Here is an 11,738-nt window from a genome sequence, read left to right as displayed (position 1 = left end):
TGCACTACCGCTCTCTGTGATGGCGTTCTAGCAGTGTCTGTTTCCAGATGATTTATAATAGCCTTGCTGTTTTCTCATCATCCGAATCACGTTTTTTACTATAGACTGGGTACCAGCATATTTTCGCTTCAGTCAACTTGTTGAGGTCTAGGCTACTCTTTTCCAGGTCTCCCTTTTGACAAAACCAATACACAAAAAGGCTGTTGTTATAGTTATGTTATTATAGTCTCAATGTATTATGCCCATTCTATTGCATAGCATGAGCTCTGTTTGAGTTCAAGAATTCTTAAGTAGGCTTTTAAATGCCAACTTGTGCGTGCTGGGCTGTCTTTCGCACTTTGGATTATTGCGCCTTGTAATTTGCGGTTAGTGTGAATCAAGAAACTGTGAATCAAGAAACTGCGACAAAAAAAAAACAATACAGCGCTCCCGCTTCGTCATCTTGGCTCAAGCACCGTATGTTTCAATGGTGATCCCGGAACGCAGCCGCTCCTGCGGAACCGTAATGGAGGAGAGCGGAGCAGTTTCATAACCTTGGGTGGGAGGAGCTTTGTCATTCTGGAAGCTCTCTGAAAGAGGAGCTACCAATGACTGTAAATGAAGGGAGCGACAGAGAGAGAGCAACGACAAAGTGAAAGAGAGAGAGAGAGAGGCTAGTGATCCTCTGTCCGAAGCCCATTTCCAATATATAGTTTTACCTACCTGATCGAGTCGCGTGTGTACGGGCACCATGCGCGCTTTTCAAGGGCGACAAAACTATATAACCTTTTCACCTCTTTTGGTATGTGAAGAATGTACAGTATTCGGATGTGTTCTTTAGAATAAGAGTATTTACAGTAAATAGCTCGTTTTGTTTTTCAACTCAACAAGCTACACAGAGTAGTCAGCTGTAGTTTTTGCAGCGGGTTGTAGGCTACGTGCGTTCTGGACTGTTGAATACCGTGGATCAGCGGACGGGCACGCAACTCAGATTGTTTATAACGTCTGACATTCCCACCGTAGGCTCCGAGGAAAGTAGCCTAGGTAGGAAACGGGGAAACCCGGGCAAGGCGGGGCCGAACCGGAGACAGCCAAAGGGATTATTGAAGAACTCACGTTGCCTTGAAGCTCTGCCCTGTAGCCGAACCACTCGCATAGTCGCATCGTGTTGGGGTAACAATAATTTTCCACCCATTGGAATTTGGGGAATCTTTATTCCCAACTACTTGGTGGTTAGTCTAAGCTTCAAGTAGCCTAGACTACGGGGAACATAACGAGTTTGTGTTTACACCTATTTAACGTCGGTTGTGGTTATTTGCTTTGGGAATATACGTTTCAGGACGGATTTGGGGGAAATTATTTCCCCAGCCCCGTCGGACCATGGCAGACGACGACGTGCTGTTTGAAGATGTCTACGAGCTGTGTGAGGTCATTGGAAAGTAAGTGTCACGTTGCCTTGTATTGCAAGCTGCAGTTACATTGTATCTCCTTTTTAGCTGTGTGTGTGTGTGTGTATGCGTGCGTGCGTGTGACAACATGAAAGGCAGGCACTTCACAGTTCATCATGGTTTGGTGGAAAGTGGACGCGCACACACACACACACACACACACACACACACACACACACACACACACACACACACACACACACACACACTGCATTGGACATGACAGCTGAGCTGTAGTGCATATTACCAAGTCTAAATTACACCATTTAATTCATAGCTTTCAATCTCCTGTGCAAGATACACGTGTCCTTCTAGCATTCCTCTATTGGTATTGTCAGTTAAGTAATGGCCTGTGATTTCTTATAGGTGTGAGACAATAGCATGTGTCATATACTGACATATTGTCATTTGCAGTTGTGACTAGGCTACATGCAGTTATTGTGAAGATATAATCTCTTCCTCATTTGCTCACTCTCAAGAAATGTAATTATCTCAGAGCCAGTGAAAATGCATGATTACTTCTCTGATTACTTCTCTGATTACTTCTCTGTGGATGAATTTATCTTTCCTCTTAGTCGTGTGTTGTAGTTGCTTGCATTTTCCTGCAGTGACAGCACCGTTCCATTCTGTTTATTCTGTTGTATTGAGCCTCCTTTCACAGATGCTTGTGGGTATGAGTCTCCCAGTGTAGGAGGACCATGAAGAATGTGGTTCAGTGGTTCAGCAGTCATGAAGTCCCAATACATTAGAACCATGTCTGTCTGTCTGTCTGTCTGTCTGTCTGTCTGTCTGTCTGTCTGTCTGTCTGTCTGTCTGTCTGTCTGTCTGTCTGTCTGTCTGTCTGTCTGTCTGTCTGTCTGTCTGTCTGGCTGTCTGTCTGTCTGTCTGTCTGTCTTTTCAATCCTGGCCTTAGTGTCCTCTCCACTCGGTTATTTGCATAATAGTTCCACTGTAATTACGTAGTAATGGGAATTCGTTTTTTGTTGTAATTACACAAATGGGAAAGAGCCTGCCATTGCATTACTCTAAACAACAGTACATTATATCTAGGATAATAGGTTTTCACGTGGTTAACAAGTGCCTTTCCCACACGTTAATCATCATGTTGACAGGATCAGGTTATGTTCCAAGTGTGTGTGTGTGTGTGTGTGTGTGTGTGTGTGTGTGTGTGTGTGTGTGTGTGTGTGTGTGTGTGTGTGTGAGAGAGAGAGAGACTATTGTGTGTACTGACTAGGCACTGGGCCTTCTGTAACAAGTTTAGGCAGGCCTGAAACCTGTGTGAGAAATTGAGAACACACTGACAGGGTCTTGTTTAGGGCCCAGGAAGTACCTGCTATTCAGTGTGTGTGTGTGTGTGTGTGTGTGTGTGTGTGTGTGTGTGTGTGTGTGTGTGTGTGTGTGTGTGTGTGTGTGTGTGACCATTGTGTGTACTGACTGGGCCTACAGGTAGCCTAGTCAGGATTGGGGATCAGGATTGGGGATCAGGATTGGGGATAGTTTACCATGCTATCATCCAAGTCCAGTCCCAGTACCAGTCCAGCCCCAATTAGTCCCACCCTAGTCCCATTACCAGCCCATCCCAGCACCAGCCCAGTCCCAGCCCCAGTACAAGCCCATCCCAGTCCTAGCCTATCCCAGCCCCATTCCACAGTCCCAGCCCAGCCCATCCCAGTCCCATCCCAGTCCCATCCCAGCCCAGCCCATCCCAGTCCCATCCCAGTCCCAGCCCAGCCCCAGCCCATCCTAGCCCAGACCCAGTACCAGCGCAGTCCCAGCTCAGTACCAGGCCTGCCCAGCCCAACCCAGTCCCACCCCAATCCAGTCCCAATTAGTCCCAGCTCAGTCCCAATCCATCCCCAGTCCCAATCCAGGCCCAATCCAGTCTCAATCCAGTCCCAGTCTAGTCCCAATCCAGTCCCAACCCAGTCTCAATCCAGTCCCAACGTAGTCCCAATCCAGTCCCAACCTAGCCCCAATCCAGGCCCAATCCAATCGCCACCCAGTACCAGCCCAGTCCCATTACCAGCCCATCCAGGTCCCAGTATCAGCCCATTACAGTATCAGCCCATCCCCAGTCCCAGCCCAGTCCCAGCCGAGTACCAGCCCATTCCAGCCCAGACCCAGTACCAGCCCAGACCCAGTACCAGCCCAGTCCCAGCCCAGTCTCAGCCCAGTACCAGCCCCATCCCAGCACCAGCCCAGTACCAGCCCAGTCCCAGTCCCAGCCGAGTACCAGCCCATTCCAGCCCAGCCCAGTCCCAGCCCAGTCCCAGTCCCAGCCGAGTACCAGCCCATTCCAGCCCAGCCCAGTACCAGCCCAGCCCAGTACCAGCCCAGGCCCATCCCATCCCAGCTCATTCCCAGTCCCAATCCCAATACCTGCCCATCCCAGCCCAGTACCAGCCCAGTACCAGCCCAGTACCAGCCCAGCCCAGTACCAGCCCAGTACCAGCCCAGTGCATCCCAGCCCAGACCCAGTCCCAGCCCAGCCAGACCCAGTACCAGACCATTATTCCACCTCCACCAAGCTTTACACCACAAGCTTTACACCACTCCAGCCGATGCTTGGCATTGCGCATGGTGATCTTAGGTTTGTGGAAACCCGTTTCATGAAGCTCACGACGAACAGTTATTGTGCTGACATTGCTTCCAGAGACACTTTGGAACTCGGTAGTGAGTGTTGTCCCATTCTGTGAACATGTGTGGGCTACCACTTCTTGGCTGAGCCGTTGTTGCTCCTAGACGTTTCCACTTCACAATAACAGCACTTACAGGTGACTGGGGCAGCTCTAGCAGGGCAGAAATTTTAAGAACTGACTTGTTGGAAAGATGGCATCTTATGACAGTGCCACTTTGAAAGTCACTGAGCTCTTCAGTAAGGCCATTCTACTGACAGTGTTTGTTTATGGAGATTGCATGGCCGTGTGCTCGATTTTATACACATGTCAGCAATAGGTGTGGCTGAAATAGCCGAATCCACTAATTTGAAGGGGTGTCCACGTACTTTTGTATATATAGTGTATGTAGGGCCTATATAGGCATATATATAGATCGGCTTAGCACTGACTGTGTGGGGAATAGTAGGGTTTCTGAAGTGTGCTATCCTAGGGTATGTGTGTGTGAACGAGATTTAGGTGTGTGTGAGTGTGTATGAGCGGGATTTGGCCTAAGCTCTCATTTTTAGAACACTGACCTTGCACACAAATCCTGTCTGTCTGTCAGCATGTGTGTTGGTGTGTGAGTGTGTGTGTGTGTGTGTTTGCGTGTGTGCGTGTGCGTGTGTGTGGCATGTTGCTGTTAGATCTATTCTCTCTATCCATCCTTCGGCTATCCCAAGACCAAGTTTGCAGGGGAGTGAGGAGCTGGCAGCAGCTACTCTTCCTGGGGTCCATCCACATTAAGGCAGTTATGTACAATTTGAAACATTACATGAAATTACATTTCATAACACTTTACACAAAACAATGTGTCGTTCTCCAAAGCTTTTTACTATGATTCTTTATGTCATTTATCTTTGTTTCATAGTATAGTGTCTTCTTCTTTTTATTCAGTTTAGTCACATGTCAATTTGCAGTATATTTGCCAATCGGTTATGCAGCCAGACTTATTTGTCGTCCCTTTTGTCTCATCCCTTTCAACCATACCATTTTTCAATTCCTCATCAATCTACAGGGATTGAACAGTTTTTACAGTCATTTTCTTGATGGGTGCATGCTTATTAGCAACTTGAATAAGCCATTTCATAAATGTGTCAAGTGCAGCATCTGGTTGCTCCTCATTACACACCACAGACCAACAAATATTCTTTACGTCAACAACATAGGAATCACTGCAAAAGTTCTTATATGACCTCTTATACACTATATTAGGCCCAGCCTTTGGAACTTTGGATAGATATGGCTACTATATTGTGATCACTACATCCGATGGATTTGGATACTGCTGTCACGATTGTCTTCGTCTTCCGACGATAGTGCGAAATCGTCATCAGAAAATGTGGACCAATATGCAGCAGGTACGTGAATGCTCATCTTGACTTTTATTTACTATAAGAATGAACATACAAAATACGAAGACGAACAAATAACAGTCTGGCAAAGCATAGGGCTTTACACAGAACAATCACCCACAAATCACAAACACAAACACACCCTTATATATGAGACTCTCAATCAAAGGCAGATAGACAACACCTGCCTTCAACTGAGAGTCCCATTCCCAATTAACCAACATAGAAACACACTCACCAGACTAGACATAGAAATACATAAACAGACTATAAACCAAAACCCCGGAAATACTAAATCAAACACCCTTAATCAAACACACCACCCTGAACCACATAAAACAAATACCCTCTGTCACGCCCTGACCAAACTACAAAACAATTAACCTTATATACTGGCCAGGACGTGACAGTACCCCCCCCTTAAAGGTGCTACCCCAGAAGCACCTTAAAAAAAAAATTTAAAAAAATACCCCCAAACAATACCCAAAAGAAAAATTCCCCCTTACTAAAGGGAGGGAAAGGAGGGTGGCTGCCGTCAACGACGGCACTGTGCTACACCCCCCCTCCCCAACCCACCTATATTGGAGGCGGCTCAGGTTCTGGCCGTTCCAGGCAGTCTGGGCAGTCTGGCGGTTCGGGGCAGTCTGGTGGCTCGGGGCAGTCTGGGCAGTCTGTCGGCTCGGGGCAGTCTGGGCAGTCTGTCAGCTCGGGGCAGTCTGGGCAGTCTGTCAGCTCGGGGCAGTCTGGGCAGTCTGTCAGCTCGGGGCAGTCTGGGCAGTCTGTCAGCTCGGGGCAGTCTGGGCAGTCTGTCAGCTCGGGGCAGTCTGGGCAGTCTGGCCACTCCGGCAGGTCAGGGCAGTCTGGCCACTCCGGCAGGTCAGGGCAGTCTGGCCACTCCGGCAGGTCAGCGCAGTCTGGCCACTCCGGCGACTGTTGACTGACGGGCAGCTCCGACGACTGTTGACTGACGGGCAGCTCCGACGACTGTTGACTGGCGGGCAGCTCCGACGACTGTTGACTGGCGGGCAGCTCCGACGACTGTTGACTGGCGGGCAGCTCCGACGACTGTTGACTGGCGGGCAGCTCCGACGACTGTTGACTGGCGAGGCTGGGTTTACGCACTTGCCGTTTAGTGCGGGGAGCGGGAACAGGACGAGTCGGACTGGGTGGACGCACTTCCGGGTCCGCACGAGAGACAGGAGCTGGAAACCCAGGGCTATGGAGGCGCACAGCCGGTCTAGATCTTACCTCCTGCACAACCCGCCTTGGCTCGATGGAACTAGTAGCCCTGCACGAGCGGAGTGCTCGTACAGGGCAGACTGGGCTGTGCAGGGGCTTGATGGTAGCCGTGCGTAGAGCGGGAGTTGGGTAGCCTGGTCCTCGGAGGCGTACCGGCGACCAGATGCGCTGCGCAGGCATCCTCCTACCAGGCTGGATGCCCGCTCTAGCACGGCACCTGCGAGGGGCTGGAATAACTCGCACCGGACTGTGCGTGCGTATGGGTGAGATATTGCGCTTCTCAGCGAAACATGGCGCTCCCCACCTCATACGCTCCTCCATATAACCACGGGTAGCTGGCTTCCGGCTCTTGCCTCGCCTAGCCAAACTACCCGTGTGCCCCCCCCAAAAAATTTATTGGGGGTGCCTCTCGTGCTTCTCCCTCAGCGCGTCTCTGGCCTCGTACCACCGCCTCTCTGCCTTGGCTGCTTCTATTTCCCACTGCGGGCGGCGATACTCCCCAGCCTGATGCCAAGGTCCGACCCCGTCCAGAACTTCCTCCCAAGTCCACTTCTCTCGTTTGTCCTCCTCGAACGCCGTCTGCTCCTTCCTCTGCTGCTTGGTCCTTTGGTGGTGGGTGATTCTGTCACGATTGTCTTCGTCTTCCGACGATAGTGCGAAATCGTCATCAGAAAATGTGGACCAATATGCAGCAGGTACGTGAATGCTCATCTTGACTTTTATTTACTATAAGAATGAACATACAAAATACGAAGACGAACAAATAACAGTCTGGCAAAGCATAGGGCTTTACACAGAACAATCACCCACAAATCACAAACACAAACACACCCTTATATATGAGACTCTCAATCAAAGGCAGATAGACAACACCTGCCTTCAACTGAGAGTCCCATTCCCAATTAACCAACATAGAAACACACTCACCAGACTAGACATAGAAATACATAAACAGACTATAAACCAAAACCCCGGAAATACTAAATCAAACACCCTTAATCAAACACACCACCCTGAACCACATAAAACAAATACCCTCTGTCACGCCCTGACCAAACTACAAAACAATTAACCTTATATACTGGCCAGGACGTGACAACTGCTTTAAAGCAAATTTATGCAGCATTAGTAAAGATGTGATCAATACATGTTGATGATTTCTTACCTGTGCTGTTTGTAACTATGCTGGTAGGTTGACTGATAACCTTAACCAGGTTGCAGGCACTGGTTACAGTTTGAAGCTTTTCCTTGAGTGGGCAGCTTGATGAAAGCCAGTCAATATTTAAATCGCCCAGAAAATATACCTCTCTGTTGATATCACATACATTATCAAGCATTTCACTCATGTTATCCAGATACTTACTGTTAGCACTTGGTGGTCTATAGCAGCTTCCCACCAGAATGGGCTTTAGGTGAGGCAGATGAACCTGTAGCCATATTACTTCAACAGTATTTAACATGAGATCCTCTCTAAGCTTTACAGGATTGTGGTTCTGAATATAAATAGCAACACCTCCACCTTTGGCATTTCTGTCTTTTCTGTAGATGTTCTAACCGTGTATTGCTACCACTGTATCATCAAATCAATTATCTAAGTGAGTTTCAGAGATATATGAATGTATGAATGTCACCTGTTACTAGCAAATGTTTGATTTCATTAACTTTGTTTCTTAAGTTTCTTAAGCTACATATGTTAACGTGGGCTATTTTTAGCACTTTTTTGCAATGCTTGATTGTTTTCATTACTTTACCGGGAAGCTTAGCAGAAGTAGACATGCTCATGTTATTAATGTTAGTAAAGGGTGAGCTGGACACAGTGGAATTCCTACTAGGGCACACCGCATCAGTGCTAACAGTATAACTCTGGTTTATAGGCACATGACTACTGCATACAATAGCTGTAGGCATTGAGGACAGTTAGAGGGACATAAATTAGGCTAGTTACATTGTGTCTTCCAACCCCCCTGGAATAATATACATTTTCTGAAGCATTATGACAACTCAGCAACACAATGGTAGGGATTAGCTGAGCTGGGCTTGGGTCATTGATAAGTAATTGTCTCAACGCCTTATAATGCTGTGAACGGATCCAGGAACCTAAATGATTTGGGTTGATCCTATCCTCCTTGTAAAACAAGCTATGTTTCTAGAAGGTGTCAAAATTGTCAATAAATGTTACACCTACAGAGCTACAATAGTCTCCTAGCCAATTATGGAGGGCTAAAAGTCTGCTGAAATGTTCAATGCCACAATTTAGGGCGGGCACAGGGCCAGATATTATGGGGCGTTTGTTGGTGTCAAGGAGAGACGCAATCAGTTGTTTAAAATAAATCTTCAGCTGTTCTAAGCGGCCCTTCATAATGTCATTGAATCGTGAACTATGATAGACTCAATTTCCTGATGCAGCTTTGCTCCAGGGACTGAGACATTTTCTCAGCATTGAACTACCCAATACAACGTCCGGAGATGGAGGGAGGGAAAAGGGGGATGTGTTTGGAATTTGTAAAGGTAGGAAGAGGTGCATTAGTTTGACTCTGAGACGTGCTTTACCTCCAGGCTATAGTCTTTTATAGTCAGGCTTCAGATCGACTCAGAACCCTGTGTGTGGGTGTGTGTCTGGTGGTGTGTGTGTCTGGTTGTGTGTGTGTGTCTGGTGGTGTGTGTGTGTGTGTGTGTGTGTGTGTCTGGTTGTGGGTGTGTGTCTGGTTGTGTGTGTGTGTGTGTGTGTGTGTGTGTGTGTGTGTGTGTGGGGGGGGGGGGGGGTTTGTGTGTGTGTCTGGTGGTGTGTGTGTGTGTGTGTGTGTGTGTGCCTGGTGGTGTGTGTGTGTGTGTGTCTGGTGGTGTGTGTGGGAGTGTGTGTGTGTGTGTCTGGTTGTGTGTGTGTCTGGTTGTGTGTGTGCCTGGTGGTGTGTGTGCCTGGTGGTGTGTGTATGTGGGTGTGTGTGTGTCTGGTTGTGTGTGTGCCTGGTGGTGTGTGTGCCTGGTGGTGTGTGTATGTGGGTGTGTGTGTGTCTGGTTGTGTGTGTGCCTGGTGGTGTGTGTGTGGGTTAGTTGCATGTCAATGTTTGGACTTTGTGACAGCTCAGGCAAATTGTGTCAGTGCCAAGATGGACTGTAAAATAAAAAGTGTTGCGTTGAGCTGATTCTATTACACTGCTGTTTGGAACTTCGCCTTATTTCATTAGAAAGGCTTTTTATGCTTATCTTCTACATGTTACACTCTTACTCACTCACTCACTCACTCACTCACTCACTCACTCACTCACTCACTGTGCGTAACCTAATTACGCACAGTGAGTGAGTGAGTTTTAAAAAAATGTATCAGACAAAAGCCGGCTACTACCGTCTAACAGAAACCTGACACACACTTACACACTTTTTTAAATTTTTTTTAAGTCATTTTTTTCATTTCACTTAAACAATTTGGACAATTGTGTGTATGTCCATTACATGAAATCCAAATAAAAATCAATTTATATTACAGGTTGTAATGCAACAAAATAGGAAAAATCACCAAGGGGAGTGAAAACTTTTGCAAGGCACTGTATTTAACAATGTCCTCACTGCGGGTTTAACAATGGGCCTTGTCCTTTACCACACAGTGAAGTGGGTCTACTGTACTTTAAAGTGAATACAGTGAATTGCTTTTGCGTTTTTATATTCTTAGTCAGGGACTCGGGGCTTTAAAGAGCCAAAATATGTGTGTGTGTGTGTGTGTGTGCGTGTGTGTGTGTGTGTGTGTGTGTGTGTGTGTGTGTGTGTGTGTGTGTGTGTGTCTGCGTGCTAGAGACACTGACCCATGCTAAGTGAAGGGTTTGATGTTAGCTTGGGTTAAACAGTGTAATGGAAGAGCACAAGTGCATTAGCATTAGCATTAGCATCAGTGTGGTCAAAGGCAATACAGTATGAAGATCAACTTCTCCAATAGAAATCAAATCCTTGATCACAATTTTAGGTGATGTCATGGCGACGTGTGCAGAAACACGTCATGGCGTCTAACGGTCGTCTCGCCCCACACTGCCCATGTGCAGGCCGTCCAATCAAAGGCACTCCTTCAATATAAAGTTGTTTTGACGAAAATGAAAACATGTCAGTTTGTCACTTTCACGAGGTTGGAGTAATAACATGTTAAATTACTTAAAAGCGCTCGTCCCGTATGCGGGATCAACATCCAGCGAAAAATCATAGCGCCATATTCATAACCGAACCATAACAAAATTTTATATATTTTTTTCTCAAATATAGGACTATTTTACACCGTTTTATAGATACACCTCTCCTGAATCGAACCACGTTGTCCGATTTCAAAAAGGCTTTACAGCAAAAGCAAAACATTACATTATGTTAGGAGAGTACATCGTCAAAGTAGCCACACCGCCATTTTCGACCAACCACATGCATCACAAATAACCAAAACACAGCTAAATGCAGCACTAACCTTTGACAATCTTCATCAGATGACACTCCTAGGACATCATGTTACACAATACATGCATTCTTTTGTTCGATAAAGTTCATATTTATATATAAAAACAGCATTTTACATCGGCGCGTGACGTTGAGAAAATATTTTCCCTCAAATGCATCTGGTGATTCAGCGCTACAATTTACTAAATTACTATTCGAAAACATTTTTAAAATGTAATATTGTCATTCAAAGAATTATAGATTAACATCTCGTGAATGCACCCACATCGCCAGATTTAAAAATAACTTTACTGGGAAATCACACTTTGCAATAAAATGGGATGCTATGCTCAGAAAAATAGGCTAGGCGATACAGGTTAGCGCCATCTTGGAACCATCTAATATCAAATATACTATTGTAAATATTCCCTTACCTTTGATTATCTTCATCAGAAGGCACTTCCAGGAATCCCAGGTCCACAACAAATGTAGTTTTGTTCGAAAAAGTTAATAATTTATGTCCCAATAGCTTCTTCTTGTTAGCGTGTTCCGAAGGCTACTCAAAATGTACCGTAGTGCGCGGGACTTGTCGTCACGAATGTGCAAAAAAAATATATTTAAGTTCGTTCAAACATGTCAAACGTTGTATAACATAA

The 11,738-nt window shown here is 46.4% G+C and overlaps 1 protein-coding gene across 8 annotated transcripts in view; it reads left to right on the top strand.

Moving 5' to 3' along the window:
• Positions 1 to 648: 648 nt before the first annotated feature.
• LOC115161305 (peripheral plasma membrane protein CASK-like) overlaps positions 649 to 11,738 on the top strand; it is a 224,508-nt gene continuing 213,418 nt past the window's right edge. For 5 of the 8 annotated variants that reach the window (XM_029712186.1, XM_029712185.1, XM_029712189.1 and 2 more), the window contains exon 1: positions 650 to 1,418. In XM_029712186.1, the coding sequence (XP_029568046.1) occupies positions 1,360 to 1,418 (59 nt within the window). In that variant the 5' untranslated portion in view covers positions 650 to 1,359. Of the gene's footprint in view, positions 1,419 to 11,738 lie in introns of all 8 variants that reach the window. The other 3 variants (XM_029712184.1, XM_029712182.1, XM_029712187.1) reach the window with 1 other exon arrangement.

Source organism: Salmo trutta, chromosome 24 (genome assembly GCF_901001165.1).
Source record: "Salmo trutta chromosome 24, fSalTru1.1, whole genome shotgun sequence".
NCBI classification, from domain to species: Eukaryota; Metazoa; Chordata; class Actinopteri; order Salmoniformes; family Salmonidae; genus Salmo; species Salmo trutta.
The sequence above is the reverse complement of the archived record's forward strand: the minus strand, read 5'-3'. Positions and strand labels throughout refer to the sequence as shown.